The sequence below is a fragment of the Procambarus clarkii genome, chromosome 38 (assembly GCF_040958095.1).
Source record: "Procambarus clarkii isolate CNS0578487 chromosome 38, FALCON_Pclarkii_2.0, whole genome shotgun sequence".
NCBI lineage: Eukaryota > Metazoa > Arthropoda > Malacostraca > Decapoda > Cambaridae > Procambarus > Procambarus clarkii.
The window spans coordinates 31,893,692-31,912,173 of NC_091187.1; the positions used below are offsets into that span (position 1 = coordinate 31,893,692).

Below are 18,482 nucleotides of genomic sequence, written 5' to 3' on the forward strand. Positions count from 1 at the left end.
ACTCACCGTAGCCCTGCGGGTCTTCACTCTATCCTCGCGGCGCCACTGTACGCCAGGAGAGTATCCCAGTCAATCCCAACCGGCCTCTGATCGAGAAGGAGTGAGAACACAACTTGTTCACTTAACTGTTGTATGCCCGCCCCGTCATAGAGCTCGACTACTAACCACAAGGTCGTCAACTGGTGTTTTCGGTGTCCAGTAACACGTCAGTGGTTTTGTTGAATTGTGGTAACAGTGGCAAGAACACACTCAATAGATCTGATATCAGGCAGGTATTTACTTCTATCACTCTCTGCTTTCCGGTATTATATAGCCACAAGAAATATGGAGGGGATGATATAAACACCAATGTATTTTGTATTTTACTTAAAACTCATTCAAAGACATCACAAGATTATATAAAAAAGCAAACAGCTGTTTCAGGCGGGAGTCGTTCGTTCCCACATATAATATGAACTCACTAAGCTGGCAACACTCCCCCTCTCGTCAATGTCAAAATCAGCTGGGCGACTACCCCCCGCGCGAATGTTACTTTATCTGTTTGCTTGGCGTGACGCGCCAATTTCTTTAAGTTCTCAAAGATCACTAGAAGTTCGAACACACAATATTTGCGACAATAGCATGTAAATACTTCACTACACTGATCTTGGGCTCAATCAAACATTTCTATATTAAATGTGTCAATAATTCACTGTCATGGTATTACACACTGCCCTTCGTTTAATGATAACTTATGAAGTATATATCGCTGGAGTTCTCAGTAATTCCTTCCGTGGACGATAACACAATTAATCACTGCACACATGAATGATTATTCAATACACGAGCATAGACATATATATATATATATATATATATATATATATATATATATATATATATATATATATATATATATATATATATATATATATATATATATATAGATGAGTCAGACATCAATAATTGTAATAACATAGTTACTGGGCACATAGCCTAACTCCCAACACTGGCATAATTATATATATATATATATTCTCTCACTATATGATCACATTAAAGTCTCATGAAAGACATTCTCAACACAGTAAATTCATCAATTACTCCGGGTGCCTGCATACACCAATAATAATCATAAATATCGTGAGTACTCTTTATAGTACCACTCTGCACACTGGTGCTTTACTGTGACATAGGTGAGCCTTGCTCACGACAAACAAAATACTCAGGCTAAATAATATAGCTGACTAAAGGGGAATTGGGAGGGAAACTAGAATCACCTACTTCCACCTATCCTCCGATGAGAGTTGAGTTGTAGCTCCTGGTCCTGACTCCTGCCTCGTGTAGGGAACGCCCCCACACACACACTGTCGTGTCCTCCAGGAACTCAATCAATGTCCCACCGTAAGCGCGTCGTCTCCGTGCCTTTTCCCTGCAGGTCCGTGCTCCTCCTCGACTTCTTGTAGGGTTGGAGTCGGTCTCCCGGCCGTAAACTTCTCCTCCCAGCTACGGCTGCCCGCCTACGTCTCGGCTGCAGTCGTTCGGATCCCCGAATAGTTTCCTTCTTCCACTGCTTCCCAGTGGCTCGGTTCAGCCACTACGCCGTCACAAACGGGTGAACTGCCTCATACGTCGCAAACGTCACTGCACAGACTTCACTTCTTCTTGCACAGTACCTGTCCTGGAGCACTTGTTGCTCAATATCCTGTCGATTCCCTCTCTGGTCCAACACATGAACGAGGGAAGACCTCACAGAGTACTGGCAGACTTCGGGTGACGCGTAAAATCCACGGGAGCGGGAAACAACTGTCAAACTGACAGAACCAATCTTCGCACGTCCAACCACCTTGACGTGTCATGTCAGACTGATTCCCTCACGGAGGATTGGCTCATCAACTACGTCATCACTGTGGAGCTATCAGCCGTCGCATACGTCGCTGCATTCACTCCACTCTTGCACAACACCTGTTCCTGGAGCACTTGTTGCTCAATATTCTGTCAATTCCTACTCTGGTTCAACACATGAACGAAGGAAGACCCCACAGGTGATGGCAGACCACGGGTGATGCGTAAGTCCTCCGGAGACGGGGTAAACTGTCCAACTGACAGGACCCCCCAGGGCACGTCCGACCACCTTGACGTGCTGTCTTAGACTGATGGCGCCAGCGCGGCGCGATGACCGGACCCCCCTTCCTTCGTGACGTCATATTCGCCACGGGAGGTTTTCATTGGCTCCTTGTGCCACGTCGCTGTCGGCGACCAATCTGGTGTCACTGACGTCACACAGTTTTGGCGGCAAAACAGAAGAGCCAGCGCCATATTGGCTTCCTAAAGGGCCTAAACCACAGGCCAAAATACTCTTGTTTTATGAATTTCTCGGCACTCCGAGAACACTACATTCCCCCACATATACCAAACTGATGCCTGCGACGTAGAGAGCGCTCGGGTAAAGTGGACATGACTCTTACTGCAGGCGTGGGAGAAATATAAGGGGGGGAACACCGTCACACCACCCAGCTGCAGGCTAGGTTGCATGTTGGCCACACTTTTTTTAAATTTTATTGAGGCATAACAAATTACATAAAAATTCAAAAATATTACATCAAAGCAAAAGCACGCAAGTGCCTCAGCAACCAGAACTAAAAAAAACACAGAACAAAGAAAACATGTGAAATTCCTGTAAATGCAGTGCATAAACAAAAAGTGAGCACCACCCAGACCGGGTGTGCCAATCAGAACGCATGACCAAAACAAGCAATAGAAACATCAGCACATAGAAAAAGACGGGGAGAAAGAAGAACAGAAACGTGATAACTAATACACAAAAATATAAAAATACACAAATGCACAAAAACAAAAAAACAATAAGGGCACCGAAGCACCAAAAAAAAAAAAAACGAAATCACCTAGCAAAGCAAAAAACAAACACCACACACAGCAACGAGCCCATTAATCCGCATATTTCTCAGGAAACTGTTGCCAAGGATACTTGTCAAGTATAAGTTGCAGCCCATCCCACACCCAACATCGCAACCGGGGCGACAACCTTCCATCCCGGGGGAACCAGCAACCAGGGACATTGCCGACACTGGAACAAACAGGGAACTCGGCCCCTACGCCGCCACCTGCCGCCAACCACGGGAAAACCCGCCCACAGACCCTCTGCATGACCCGCCACAAAATCAACATCAGCCACAGGAGCTGCAGGCACCCCACCAGCGTCACCTTCACCACCCTTACCTGTATCATCCGAAGACGAGGAACTCAAATTCTCCCACATCCACTCAAGATGCACGATCAGGGTGGGGGGGACGAACCGAGAGCCTGCCGTGTACGTTTAGAAACCGGCAGCAAGTCATCAGAATCTTCCACGACCACCACAGATGACATGGGAGCACATCGGAGAAGCAGCGCATGATCACGCACCACACGGCCACGTAACACTTCAGCTGTAGCAACCATCTGAGGCACAGGGCCATGCACTACCACAGGCGCCACGGGAACCGGCACCACACCCAATCCGTCAACATTGGGCAACACACCAGTCTCCACGGCCACCGCAAAAGCAGCTGGAGGAGGGGAGACACTGGAAGGTTCAGCGCGGCGTGACCACCCGCTCCACAACACTCGCATCGCCATCCAGGAGGGGGACTGGGGACACCATGGACACCTTCGGCCCATCCACAGGACGTGGCAACATTTGTCATCAGAGGCCCTCAAGCCCTCCAACGGCGGGAAGTCTTCCCAGTAGTAGTTTACCTGGCCCACACTGCCAGCAGAACTTTTAGCCTGGTGCCCCAATAAGCTGGTACACAAGCTTATGTACCAAGCACGTACATGGCTGGCCAGCGTTGAAAATCTTCAAAGGGAGACCCATGAGCTAGACAAGACGGGATAGCAGTCCTCAGGTGCATGGCCAACATTTGAATCCAACTTGGGACGCTCTTCCATATAAGGAGACTATGTTCATCCGAATGAGGTAATGCACCAAGAGGGCCTCGGGGGAATTCAAACAGAGCCCTGTAAACGGCAACGTATGTGATCATGCCACTTGTCCAAAGCCGTCACTGATCCACCATCCTCGGGAAGCTGGAAAGAGCACCCAGCATAGCACCTCTTTGGAAAGAAACCAGAACTATTTTCCACTTGTTACAACTTGAAATAAAGTTGTTACATCTTGGCTTAACGTGTTTATGACGTATTAGAACGTAGTTTCAACTTGCTATATTGGTTGTTATAACTGGTTAGGAAGTGTTAAAACGGGTTCGAACGTTGTACCAACGTCGTAGTTTCGGTGTGTGTTTGGCGGGCTGACAATCTGAAAACAGCCTGGGGAGCCGAATTTCACCACTGCCCTGTATTCTGAGAGAATAGCAGTCTCCGTGGTGTAGTGGTAAGACACTCGCCTGGCGTTCCGCGAGCGCTATGTCATGGGTTCGTATCCTGGCCGGGGAGGATTTACTGGGCGCAATTCCTTAACTGTAGCCTCTGTTTAACGCAACAGTAAAATGTGTACTTGGATGAAAAAACGATTCTTCGCGGCAGGGGATCGTATTCCAGGGACCATAGGTTTAAGGACTTGCCCGAAACGCTACGCGTACTAATGGCTGTACAAGAATGTAACAACTCTTGTATATATCTCAAAAAAAAAAAAAAAAAAAAAAAAAAAAAAAAAAAAGAATCGGCCCTCCACTCACCACCCGCTATAGGTCAAGCACTACCACCATACACCGCAGGGCAAGTCGTTTGTCAGAGGAATTGTAGAACCGCTGAGGCCCCGATGGACAGTGGGCACCAAGTAAGTAAGTAATTATCAAAAGAAGGCACGAAACCGGGAAGGCTATGTAGCACCATCAAATGCGCAAAATAATCAGAGGGCGCTAAATATCACCAAGGATGCCAATACGAGAACAAAAACGCATAAGGCAAACGATATCAAAAGTATCCGAGTCACCAAGAATTCTATTAAGGGACAGGTGACCACGAGGGGCGGTCGGAAAGCAAGACACACGCTCGTCTTGGAAGTCAGGACATTCAAGAAGGACATGCACGACCGTAAGAGGGACAATACAACTAGGACAATAAGGAGCAGGGCGGCGCTCCATCAAGTGACCATGGGTTAAGCAAGTATGGCCAATACACAACCTCGCCAGAGCTGTTTCCCACCGCCAGTTACGGTAGAAGGAGGACGGCCACGAGGAAACACAACATTTATGAGTACGTAGTTTGTTACCAGTAACAGACAACCAAGAAGCCTGTCAACGGGTAAGGACAGAGGAATGGATAACCGGGTAAAAGTTGGAATACGGAATGTCTTTACGAGAGATGGGACAGCTTCCTTGGCGGCAGCATCCGCACGCTCATTTAAAGACACACCAATATGGCTGGGAACCCAACAAAACTCAACCGACTTAAATTTACTGTGAACAAGAAACAGCCAATGCTGGATCTCGTCAACTACAGGATGAACCAGATTAAAGGACCCGAGAGCCATGAGGGCACTACGGGAGTCAACAACAACTACAAAGGAAGACTGACAACGAGAAAGCAGGAGACGAAGAGCATAGAGAATAGCATAAAGCTCCGCTGTAAAGATGCTAGTCTCCGGAGGTAAGCGACACATATAAGTGCAATCAGGAAAAACAACAGAGTAGCCAACACCATCCGCAGATTTAGATCCATCGGTGAAGACAGAAACGGAGTGGGAGCGAGAAGAAAAGTGCTCAAGGAAAAGGCGTTTTAGAACCGTAGGAGAGGTAAAAGCTTTAGTGATATGGGTCAAGGATGTACAAAACCGCGGAAGAGGTACTCTCCACAGGGGCAAAGAAGGAACAACAGGGGCCTCGTAGCCTGGTGGATAGCGCGCAGGACTCGTAATTCTGTTGCGCGGGTTCGATTCCCGCACGAGGCAGAAACAAATGGGCAAAGATTCTTTCACCCTGAATGCCCCTGTTACCTAGCTGTAAATAGGTACCTGGGAGTTAGTCAGATGTCATGGGCTGCTTCCTGGGGTGTGTGTGGTGTGAAAAAAAAAATAGTTAGTAAACAGTTGATTGACAGTTGAGAGGCGGGCCGAAAGAGCAAAGCTCAACCCCCGCAAACACAACTAGGTGAAAACTAGGTGAAAACGAGGAGAAACATTAGAAATACGAACGGAAAGAGTCCTGTAGGCGAGAGAGCCGGACAGAAAGAGGGAGGTGGTGAAGAGAAACAGGAACTGCAGGAGGGGTAAAAGTTAAAGCACGACAGAGGCGAGAGGATGGATGTTGTAAGGACCGCGCAATATAGCGAAGACAGTAGCGATCACGGCGGTCTTGGAGAGACAGGAAGCCAGTGTCAACATACAAGCTAAGGACGGGAGTCGAACGAAAGGCACCAGAACTGTGGCGCAACCCAGTATGGTGCAAAGCATCAAGACGGCGAAGAGTAAAAGCAGAAGCAGACGAGTAAGCAGGGCAACCATAATCGAGCTTAGACAGGACGAGAGAGGAATGTAAAGCAAGGAGAGTGCGCCTATCTGCCCCCCAAGATGTATGGGCAAGACCCAAAGGAGGGCAAGGATATGGGGAGACGAAGACAAACGAGAGTCAAGGAATAACCCCAAAAGCTTCGCAGAATCTTTGTACTCAAGGGGATGACCATAAAGTCACAAAGAGGGACGAAGAACGACCCGTTTCCGCGTAAGTCATGGCACAAGTCTTAGAAGTAGAGAACTTGAAGCCATGATCGGTGGCCCAAGATGACACGGCATCAATTGCAAGTTGAAGCCGGCGTTGAAGGAGAGGCGAATCATCACCCTGACAGCAAAGGGTAAGATCATCGACATAGAGAGCGGACAAGACACCTGAAGGAAGAGAGGAAAGAAGACCATTGAGGGCAACCAGAAAAAGAGTAGTGCTCAGAACACTACCCTGGGGCACACCTTCGTATTGTTGAAAAGAGGCAGAGAGAGCGGTACCAAGGCGCACCCGAAAGGAACGACGAGAGAGGAAGCTGTGGAGAAAGAGAGGGAGACGACCACGAAGGCCAAAAGAATGAAGTTGAGATAGAATATGATACTACCAAGTGGTGTCGTAAGCCTTTTCCAGGTCAAAAAGGACAGCAACAACGGAGGTCTTCGCAGCAAAAGCAGTACGAATATAGACCTCCAAGTTCACCAGGACATCTGTCGTGCTGCGGCACTTGCGGAAACCAAATTGAGAAGGGGAGAGGAGGTGATGGTGTTCCAGGAACCACATCAGACAAACGTTAACCATACGTTCAAAGAGTTTGCAGACAACTTGTGAGAGCAATAGGGCGCAAGTCCTTAGGGGAAGTACCCAGAGACTCCGGTTTGCGAACAGGGAGGACAACGGCATGGAGCCAGTCCTCAGGGACTGACGACGACTCCCAGATCCGATTATACAGACTCAATAAATACTGAGACGTGCACGGAGGGAGATGGCGAAGCATCTCAATGAATACCATCGGAGCCCGCCGCCGTAGAACCGCAGAGGGCCAGGGCAGAACGAAGTTCAGAGAGAGAGAAGGGATCATTATAGGGAAGCTGAAGATGAGTGCAGAAATCTAAAGGACGAGACTCAAGGACAGGTTTACGAAGAAGGAAAGATTGGGGAAGATGAAGACCAGAGCTAACAGAAGAAAAGTGGGAACCCAGTTCGGAAGCGACCTGCAACGGGTCCGCCACAAGAGTATCATGGAGGTGAAGGACCGGTGAAACATCGCGAACGAACTTACCCGCTATCTTGCGGATACGCTTCCAGATCTGGGTCAGAGGGGTTTCGGACGTAATTGTTGAGACATAAGATGCCCAACATTCACGTTTAGCCGTACGGATGGCCCTACGGGCCACCATACTCGCTTTCCGAAAGAAAAGAAAAGAATCGGTCGTCTGCCTACGGCGGTGCCTCTTCCAGGCTGCACGCTTACAGCGGACAGCCAGAGCACAGTCCGCATTCCACCAGGGAACGCACTTCCGTGGACCCCGAGAGGAAGAGCGAGGAATAGAGCGGAGGGCAGCGTTGAAGGCAGTGTCATGAAAAAGGAGGAGAGCGCGAGAGACGCAGAAGGGAGAGGTCAGAGAGAGCAGCACTGAGGGTAAATAGGTTCCAGTCCGTCTTAGCAAACTGCCACCTAGGGAAAGAGAGGGAAGGGCGAAAAGAGAAAAAGGAAACAAGGATGAGGAAATGATCACTTCCATGGAGGTCATCAAGAACCTGCCACGTGAAATCTAAGTAAAGAGAAGAAGAGCAGAGAGAAAGATCAAGACAAGAAAGGGTGTGAGTCCGAGAGTCCAAATGAGTGGGCTCACCAGAATTCAGAAGAGACAGGGAAGAAGAGAGGAGAAACGGCTCAAGAAGGCGACCCCGGGTATTCGTCAGAACGTCACCCCAAAGAGAATGACGACAATTAAAGTCACCCAGCAGGAGCACAGGCTCCGGCAAGGAGTCTAGGTGGTGTTTCAAATCAGGAGGAGAAAGCGGGACACTCGGGGGGATATAAATGGAACAAACTGTGTACCATTTCCCCACAAAGATACGAGCAGCAGAACAATGGAGAGGTGAAGGAAAAAGTAAAGGAACAAAGGGAACATCAGCACGAATCAAAAGAGCAGAAGAATTAGAAGCCCCAGCAACGGCTGGGGGGGAGGAGAGAAAGGAATAGCCACGAAAACGACCAGGACGAGCAACAAGCATTGGCTCCTGGAGACAGACACAGACACAAAGGGGCGAAAACCGCGAAATCAGAAGTTGGAGTTCGAGGAAATTGGCGTAATAACCTCGAACGTTCCATTGAATAATGGACAACGACGAGAAGAGAAAGGACAAAAACAGAGAACAAGGAAGAAACAAAGGCGAAAGAGCAACAGAGTACGTTAAAGAATATCAGGGTCGGGATCAAGGTCAGCAAAGTCAGGGTTAGGGGGCATGGGTAAACTGAGCAAAGACGGAGGGAAGGAAACGGGAGAACAGATCAGAGGCGGGTGGGCGGGGTCCGGAGGAGGAGGAGGAAGAGGAGACAACGGAGAGGAACAGTCAAGGACAGCAGCAGGAAGAGGGGGAGTAGAAAGAGGGGAGCGCACCCCAGCAAGAGCAGCAACCGAAAGGGAAGCAGTGGCCAAAGAAACCTCCATAGCAGGAACAGGGGACGCAATCACTGAAACGGGAGGGGAAGGAGCAACAGAGCCAGAAGTAGGAGCTGAGGAAGAAAGCGAAGCCTTCTTACCCGCCGGGGAGGAGGAAGGAGAGGAGCCAGGCTTACGCTTCTGACTTAAAGAGACTGGTGTCCCAGCAACTACGTACCGGGCAACGGATTCCAGTGTCTCAACAGGAGAAGCTGAACGAGAGCACACACGACGGCCGTTAGGAGAGCGATGGACATCCGCCTGCACCGACAGGCGGCGGGGAGAGCCGATAGATGGAGGAAGAGGACGGGAAGAAGGATCGGAGGGGGACGAGGAAGAAGACACAGGAGACATGACAGACCGGGTAGAAAAAAGGGGAACCCCAGAGAGGACCAGGAAGGGGACCCCTCGGGACAGAACACAAAGGAACAGAGGAGGGGGCAGTGGGCATATCAGGGTCTAAGGCCCGGAAACGCTTGTGAGTCTGAGGAAGGGGGAAGAACGAGAAGAGGAAGAGCGCAACACGCGAGCATAAGAGATGTTAGTATAAGGCGGGAGCCGGCGAACCTGGCGCCTCGCCTCAGGAAAAGATAAACTCTCCCAGTGCTTCAGGTTGAGGACGGCTGCCTCAAGCTTGTAATGGACACAGGCACGGGAGAAGGTAGGATGGGCCTCACCGCAGTTGAGGCAGCAAACTTGGGGAGAAGTGCACCCCGACTTAGAGTGACCTTCACCCTCACACAAAGGACAGAGAGAGAAGTGTCCCAGAGCAGCGGAGGGCACCATGCCCAAACCTCCAGCACTTGTTACAAAGTCGAGGAGAAGGAATATACTCCTGGACAGAGCACCTAGCACCAGCAAGAATGACAGAGGATGGAAAGGTCCTACCATCAAAGGTGATCTTCACAACGCGAAGGGGTTGACGGCGACGACCACGAGGGGGACGAGTAAATGAGTCAACCTGGAAGACAGAATGGCCCTGGGCATCAAGGATATGCCGAATATCATCGTGGCAATCCTGCAGATTCCGAACACCGGTTGCAATATGGGGTGGGAGGAGAATAGTGCCAACACTGGCATTCATCTGAACGTTCTTGGAGACCCGAACAGGGATCTCGCCAAGGTAAGATAAGGCAGCCAAGCGGGAAGCTGCATCCTGATAAGGAGCAGCAACGACACGTGTACCGAGACGAGTGGGGTTGAAAGTAACAGACGCATCCACGGAATCCACAAGATGCCGATGGAGGGAGAAATCGTCAGGAGGCGCAGAATCAAGAGGGAGGAGATCAAAGTATTTGGCCCATGAAGCAGGACCAAACAAGGCCTGATACGCATCAGCACAGGAAGGAATCGAGCGAGTGCGGCTGGGGTGCGAACGGCGTTGAGAACCCCTAGAGGGGTCAAAAGGCGCAGTAGTCACAACGAGAGACTTGCACCAGGGGACGAAGTGGTCACCACCGGGGGCTGGAGGCTCGACCCAACCAGAGGAGGGAGGGGAGCTGGGGGAAGACGTCAGGACGGTCAAAGGAGGAGCAAGGTCGGGGCCCAACGCAGCGGGAGCTACAGAGCCTGGTCTTCCAATACAGGCCGACTCGGGGGCTTGGTCGCCCACCCCACGAGCCTGAGAGGGTACAACGGAAACATTCAACGACATAGAAACGAAGAGAAAAATTCATCCACGAATGTGCCCCCATACCCACCATGGAGCCACAATTAGAGGCAGGACACCCAACAGGAAGCTATCGCCGATCATTGTGGGGCCCCCTAGGGGTGCGTCGTGAGTATACGCCCCACAAACGCCACCTTAAGAACCGTCAGTCCGTCGAGATCGTGTTCAGCGACGAAAGGGGGAGTGACAATAAAAGGTTCCCCTCGCTCGAGACGTAGGGTACTACAGTTCTACGGGTGCAAGAGTATGCCTCCTCAAGCACCCAGGGCGTCAAAATAGAAGAAGTCCAAAGAAATAATCCAAAACAAGCAAAAGGTCGGCAGGAAACAAGCAGATGGAAGAAGAGGGGGGAGAAAAACGAAACATAAGGAAAAGGAAAAGCGATCCGGCACAATTAGAGAAGACAGCAGCAGGAGTGCAAGGCCAGAAAAGAACAGAGGACTGCCCTACGGAGCATCACACTCCGGCAGCCGTCCACCAAGCCCGCTCACGACGCCAACGAGCCGGATGGGGAGGGGCAACAGTCAGCACAGCCAAGGCCCCACAAGTGTGCTCACTAACAACTTCTCAGACACGGTTCCCCAAACACGAGTGCACAACCAATATTTACCTATGGACCTTCTACCTTAGATAATGGGGGAAACTTGTGGCTAGTTTGCACATCAGCCACACTAGTGCAACTCGTTAATACTTTGTGGAACAAGGTCCTGCTCTTTTCCGAAAATGTATTTCCCTACTTTCAATCGTGCACTTCCTTGTAAACATTTCAGGATCTTCTGTCTTTCCTCTCTAATGCAAGGAATGTCATGTCCTAATGTAGAAACCAATACCAATGTCATGTTTGTCTTGCTTTAAATATTATACCCCTTTGAGTAACATAAGCAGCTTTGTACTGCCCGGCACTGCCTTTTTATAGTTATGTGAGGTGGAAACTCTTGGAGCAGCTGCTCAGCTCTTCTGCTCATTACTATCCAGATCCCCAAATTATTTAGACATCTTGTATTTGAGCATTAACAGACATACTTCCCAATGAAATAGTCATCTTCCCCCCCCCCCTCCCCCCATTAAGAACGAGAACTTTACTGGGAAGTAATTATTAAAAGGAGGCACCAATCAGGAGAGACCAGCACAGTCTGTCACTGGATATTTAAATGACACTACTTATCACCGAGGCTGTGTAAAATGCTTAGGTCAAGCTATGTTTGTATCTCTAAGGATTCTATTGAGGGACAAATGACCACAAGTATTTACTAGTTAGCATGAGAAACTTTCTGAAAAGTTGGGACATTCACCAAGGATATGCACGACCAATACAGTTTGAACTGAGAAAGAGTCTTCAATTAAGTTCCGCCGAGTTTAGCGGATATGGCCAATGCGTTACCAGGCAAGAGCTTTTTCCAATGCCAAGTAAGGTGGAAGCAGGCAGGCCAAGGGGACAAGCTACCTGTAAGAACACCGTTACCTGCTTCATACGACTGCCAATGGCCTCGGTCCGAGGAATGAATGATTTGGCATAAAGTCGTGCAGGGAATGACTTCAGGAAATAGTTCAAGTGCGGATAGATTCTAGCAGCAGTATCCGTGCTCTATTCAAGAGAACAACTCAATAAGGCTGGGAACCTAGCTAAACAGTCTTCAATCTATTGGAGAAGAGTAAGCCAAAATTTTACTTCGCCTATCCACAAAGGACTTAACAATTGCAGAGCCATATGTGCATCAGCCACAAAAATAACCATTTACAGGAAAAAAAAAAAATATTCCAGCAAGTTTAACTGAAGATGCTAGCCTCCAGGGTAGGTGGCTTAGACATTTGGTCCGTAAATATAATTGCGTAACCAATATCAGGCCTAAACTGAATTGTGCAACATAATGTGCGCGTGAAGATAAATCTTCAAGTCCAAGGGAATGGTTATCTGCTAGATTTGTACCCAACGACTGAAGTGGTGTGCACCCAGCATTGGTTATCACCCTATGCAAGGGCACAAGTACCTCGTGGCTAAAGATCAGTGTTTATATTAGTTCAGATACAATGTGTGGCGACATATGTTACCTGGTTATACTGGCAGTACACACTTTTATAACCATTGATGTCTCATGCCGACAGTGTTCGCAGAGGAGCATAGGTTAGCAAGAAAGATCACCGATACACGACAGTCTCAAACGGTTCTGATAACTTTTCCTCCTACTGCCAGCGACATCACAGACGCCCATAGTTTACCTAATCACATGCTTGTAAATGTGAAGCACACTGCTACCCCTTCTTCCTAAGGCTATTGCCTTCAGTTTTTTTTTTTTTCTTTGCCTGATTGGGGTTAAATGATATGAATGCATTTGGGGAAGACTGCCACTGCTTTAAACAACTTAGTGAGGACAGGTTGCCTTATAGTCTGGTCAACACTACAGTGCTGACCTCGCTAGCAGGTAGGCGTCTGCAAACTGATAGACAAATCCATAACCAGACTATTTAACAACTCAAGGTCGCTACATTGACATTATCCCTTTTGTCTCCCCCCCCCCCCCCCACAGATCAAACGTGTTTTTAAGATGAGCGATGTAGACAAACTACTTCAGAAAATGAAAAAGTGTGTATTTAGTATTTATATTAATACACTAATCAGATTCTTTTATTAAAGATTCTTACTCTAAGACGAAATGAATCAATAGGATTAAAAGCTTACTGCTATTAGTTATAATATTACAATAATGAGAACAAATGGAGAATAACTATTGAACATAGAAGCGTGGAGCCTCACAGATGACACGCCTCGGGTGGAAACAGGAGGAGTCGTGCCAAGTGACACCATCGTTATACTGGTTGTTTAACTCCGCCAGACAGTCCTCGTTGCCTTCATCGTTGTCTGGCTGTGGTAGTCCTCGCCTGGGGAAGACAAGTGGTACTCACTGCCATGATCATTACCAGTCAACACCACGAGTGTGGTTTACGGTCAACAAACTAGTTCTCGCCTGCCGGTACTAGACCAGTTAGAGTAGGGAGAGGAAGTGCCAGATAACCACGACCTCGAGTTATGTTTGTTGCCGCTCGTCCAGATGTCGCTGATGTAGTCTGAAATATACCATTTCATTACATCCAAGTTAGCGACTCCAGGCTAAGTTATACTCCAAGATCAGCTTGTCAACTTACGTGCAATCATGAACCTGGAGATTAATTCTTGCTTCCCGAGACTTTCAATAATGACGGCCTGGAAGCCGTTGCCAAGGCCAGAGCAGTAATAGGCGCTTGCTCCCAGGTGTAGAGTACCAGAGTCGTGACACCATGAGAAGTTTTTTTTTTTATTTTTATTTTTACATGCGAACATGCGAATAAATACAATACAATAAATGTAATAAAATAAGAAACCAATAACAATCAGACAACAAAAATACAAAATCACAAAGCAAATTAACACAAAGTAACACAAATACACTAAATACCGGCCTGAAGGGCCGACAACAAAATCACAACAATGAACATAAACACAATTTAACACAGGAAAAAGAAACAACAATACTGGACAGAAGGTTAACGGAAATACAATAAATACAAACAAAACAACAGTCATGAATAACACAACACCGGCCTGAAGGGCGCACAATAGGTACAATACATTGCAAACAAACCACAGGTCACAGCAAGCACACAGACTACTCAAATTGTTCATACTTATCCGGCCACTCCGCCGCCGGGAACCGAACACAATACGCCTCCCACAGTAACATGACGTCATCCGGAACAGGCACAGTATTAACAGTACGAGGATCAGGCATCAACTCGGGCACACCCACAACAAAACACCGAGCCCGCTGTACCCAGATGGAAGAAGGGCACCACGGAACAGGATGCACGCGGTCAATAATGTCAAAACGCAAAGGATGCTGCGGAGGCCAAGACGAGAGGGAGAGGCTCCTTCCCACGAGGCCGGGCAATGGGAAGCGCACTGGGAGCCTCCTCGGCCGCCCCACAGCGCTCTGCGTCAACCACCGGACGTTGTTCCTGCCGGGACCCGCCACGCTTGGCATCCTTCTTCAGTACCAGCTTGATGCCTCGGCGCGCACCAGAACTCTCACCATCCACGTCAGTAGGAGCAACCACCCCCCCACTGTGGAGAACCTTCTGCAGGAGAAAGAACAGGAGGTAAATCACAAGTACAAACATCGTCAACAGCAGACACATGGACGTCAGCCTCCACCAGAGTCGTAGAGCGCGAAGCACCCGGAGGCGCCACATCATCTCCCGAAGCTCCACCTGCGTCGTAGTCCACCGCATCAGCCCAAGTAGTAGAAGAACGCCTGGACCGCTTGGGCACAGGCCGCACATCCTCACAGCCGGAGGCGGACCCAGAACCACGGGCCTCACGAATCGGGCGAACCGACGCCCGTCGCAGAACGGCAGCAGCCTCTACCACAGGGGGAACCGGACCACACACAGCAGGAGGCACCGCAGCCAACCCAGCACCCAGCACAGGAGGAACCCGAGGGGAGGACGCAGGGCCAGGGTCCACAGTCGAAGACGAGGAAGCCGACGGCGACGCTCCACAGGGATCACCAGGAAGATCCACGGGAACAGCAGGGCCAGAGACATGGTCAGGAGGAACATCCGACGGCACCGCAACACCTGGAGGAGGGTCTGCAACAACCGGGGGAACGTCAGGCGACACTGGGGGAGCCGCAGCAGCGAACGGGACGCTCACCTCCTCACCCCCGGAGTCCTCCTCCAGAGGGAGCGGCGGGAAATCCTCCTCACGGAACAAGTTCACAGGATCAGCAGTACACCCGGCAGCCTGATGCCCCAACAAGCCACACCGGAAGCAAGTACGGGGTTGCCGGGCATAAAGCACACGCACGTAGTACCCCAACAGCTGGACAGAGCACGGTATGTCCGACCTCAGTCGCATCCCGAGGGTCCGAATGTTGGTCTTCACACCCGAATACGTGCCAGACGACAAGGAGTTCATCCGCACACTGACGACGGAGCCCTACCTCTGGAAGAATCGCCGGAGGAGAGTCTCAGGAAACTCCATGGGGGCGCCATGAATACCGACATACGTTACAGCACCACTACGGTCTGAAATGGTCACAGAACCGGTGCCGTCCTGTAGCTGCAAAGTACGTCCCTCGTACCTCCGTAAGAAAGCACGGTACACCGCCTCACCCACAAACTTGACAACAACACGGTGAGCAGTTACCAGCTCAATTCCATATACGTCCCCAACCGGGACAAGAAGCATGGCACTCAATACCACGTCCACCAGCGGGTATCCAGCACGGTCAGTAAACTACAAACCGATGGAGTTTACCCTCACGACAGGGGGAAGATGGCCGCCCATCGTAAAAGCGCCACAACCACACCACCAGGAACAGCAGGGAGGGTAGAGACACCCACACCCCCTGCCGGCGAAAACGGTAACCAATACTGACGACCTGGAAGCCGTTGCCAAGGCCAGAGCAGTAATAGGTGCTAGCTCCCAGGTGTAGGGTCTACCAGAGTCGTGACACCACGAGAAGTGATACGCTCTGCCGTCCTCTACCTCGTCAACGTGACCGGTTGGGATACATATTATGTGGGGGGCTCATTTTAAGTGCCATTTAACCTTAAAACTGCTATATGGAAGGAAAATAAAACATCTTACCAGGGGTTTAGCAGCATGGTTGCATAGAGATGAAGTTGGACGGAAGGTAAAGGGAGGCAATAGTGGAGATACTTGTCGAGGCTGAGGAATAAAGACCCGAGGTTGGCTTGGTAGTTGTGGCTGAACAAACACAGGTTGTTGGGCTGGTAGTTGTGGGAAGGGTTGCTGGGGTTGAGGAGGTTGGGTGGGGCCGCCTTCAGATACCAAGAGGTTCAGTTGAGGTAACGAATGGCCTGTCAACAGTGACTCCCAAGATGACAGGAGCAGCGTCGTCCCTAAAGTATTGGGCCCAGGATGGAATCACTCCCGTCGCAATCACCAGAAATATTATGACACTCATCTGTAATGAGATAAAAATATTACAAAAACATGTCACTGACAACTATTGTTAAGTTACATGACAAGTAAACAAAATATGTCTTCATTTTGGAAGTAATAATTTTGCAAAACTTACTAGATTCAAAGTAGCATATACATTGTAAGTATATTTTAGACAAGTTAAAGATTTCAGTAGTGAAGTTTCACAAAAAAAAAAAAAGACATATTAAGTAATTATTAAAAGAAAGCATCAAACTGGGAAGGCTATGTAGCACCATCAAATGCACGAAATAATCAGAGGACGCTAAATATCATCGATGATGCCAATATAGAATAAAGACCCAAGGTGAAAGATATCAAAAGCACCCCATTCACCACGAACTATCGAGGGACAAGCGACTGCAAGGAACGGTAGGAAAGCAGAACACCCTCGTCCTGGTAGTCAAGACATTCAATAAGGACATGCACGACTGAACGCAGAAAAATGCAATTTGCACAATTGATGGAGTTTCGCCCTGCTCCTTAGTGATGGTGAATTAAGCAAGTGGCCGATATGCAACCTTGCTAGAGTCGCTTCCTGCCGCCAGTAGGAGGAAGGACACTGAAGGGGGGGGGGGAAACTATGCTTAAAAGCACACAGTTTGTTATCAACTACAGAAAACCAACAACCCTGCCAACAGGCAAGGATGGGGGAATGAATAACTGGGTAAAAGCCAGAATAAGGAATACCTTTACTGGAGATGGGACAAGAACAGATAAGCTTTCTAGCAGCAGCAGCATCTGTACGCTTAAACACCAAAATGGCTGGTAACCCAGCAAAGCTACAGATAAGTTTACTAGAGATGAGAAACAACCTATGCTTCTCGATAATCACTGGATGAACAGGATTAAGGGACCCTAGAGCCACGAGGGCACTAGGAGAATTAACTACAACCACAAAGGATTGACACAGAACGCAGGAGACAGAGAGAATAGCATAAATTTCCACTGAAGATGCTAGTCTCTGAAGGGAGGCAATACACAAGTGCGGTCAGGAAAAACAGTAGCCTACACCGCCCGCAGACTTAGACCCATCGGTGAAGATTGGAACCAAGCAGATGTATGAACAAAAGTGCTCAAGGAAAAGGCTTTTCAGAACCATAGGAGGCGTAAATGCTTTAGTGATGCGGTTCAAGGATGTACAAAACTTTGGAAGGGGGACTCAATTGGTGATGGAGTCTATCCCCCCCCCCAAAAAAAAAATAAAAAATTATGATGAGAAACATTAGAATTAAGGACCGAATGAGAATAATGTTAGATATACCCAGACAAAACAAGGGAGGTGGTGAAGAGGGACAGGTAATACAGGAGGGGTAAAAGGCAAAGCACGACAGAGGCTAGAGAAAAAGTTTTAAGGACCGCACAGAATAGCGAAGACCGTAGCAATTATGGCAGTCCTGTAGAGATAGGAAGCCAGTGTCAACGTACAAGCTGAGGGTTGGAGTTGAACAAAAGGCACTAGAGCTGAGGTGCAATCCAGTATGGTGCAAAACATCAAGACTGCGAAGAGTAGAAGCAGGCGAGTAAACAGGGCAATCATAATCTAGTTTAGACAGGACGAGAGAAGAATGTAAAAAGGAGAGAGTGCACCCATCTCCCCACCCCCAAGAAGTTTAGAGAACACCTTGTGGTGGTTAAGGGCCTTAGAGCTTTCAACTCTCAGGTAAGAGATATGGGGCGACCAAGACAAACGATTGTCAAAGATTAACTCCATAATCTTAACGCAA

The 18,482-nt window shown here is 48.9% G+C and overlaps 2 protein-coding genes across 3 annotated transcripts in view; both read right to left on the reverse strand.

Moving 5' to 3' along the window:
- The window catches only part of LOC123772032 (BUB3-interacting and GLEBS motif-containing protein ZNF207-like), a 310,957-nt gene that overhangs the window by 284,700 nt on the left and 7,775 nt on the right, over window positions 1-18,482 (reverse strand). The window contains exons 2-4 of one of the 2 annotated variants that reach the window (XM_069337903.1): window positions 13,914-16,738; window positions 13,736-13,835; window positions 13,342-13,649 (exon numbers count right to left, since the gene is read on the reverse strand). In XM_069337903.1, the coding sequence (XP_069194004.1) occupies window positions 14,845-15,723 (879 nt within the window). In that variant the 5' untranslated portion in view covers window positions 15,724-16,738 and the 3' untranslated portion in view covers window positions 13,342-13,649; window positions 13,736-13,835; window positions 13,914-14,844. Of the gene's footprint in view, window positions 1-13,341; window positions 13,650-13,735; window positions 13,836-13,913; window positions 16,739-18,482 lie in introns of those variants that run through there. The other variant, XM_069337904.1, reaches the window with a different exon arrangement.
- Window positions 13,702-18,482, reverse strand: part of LOC123748449 (uncharacterized) — a 579,862-nt gene continuing 575,081 nt past the window's right edge. Inside the window, exon 5 of the mRNA XM_069337906.1 lies at window positions 13,702-13,789. Coding sequence (XP_069194007.1) covers window positions 13,717-13,789 — 73 coding nt within the window. The 3' untranslated portion in view covers window positions 13,702-13,716. The remainder of the gene's footprint in view (window positions 13,790-18,482) is intronic.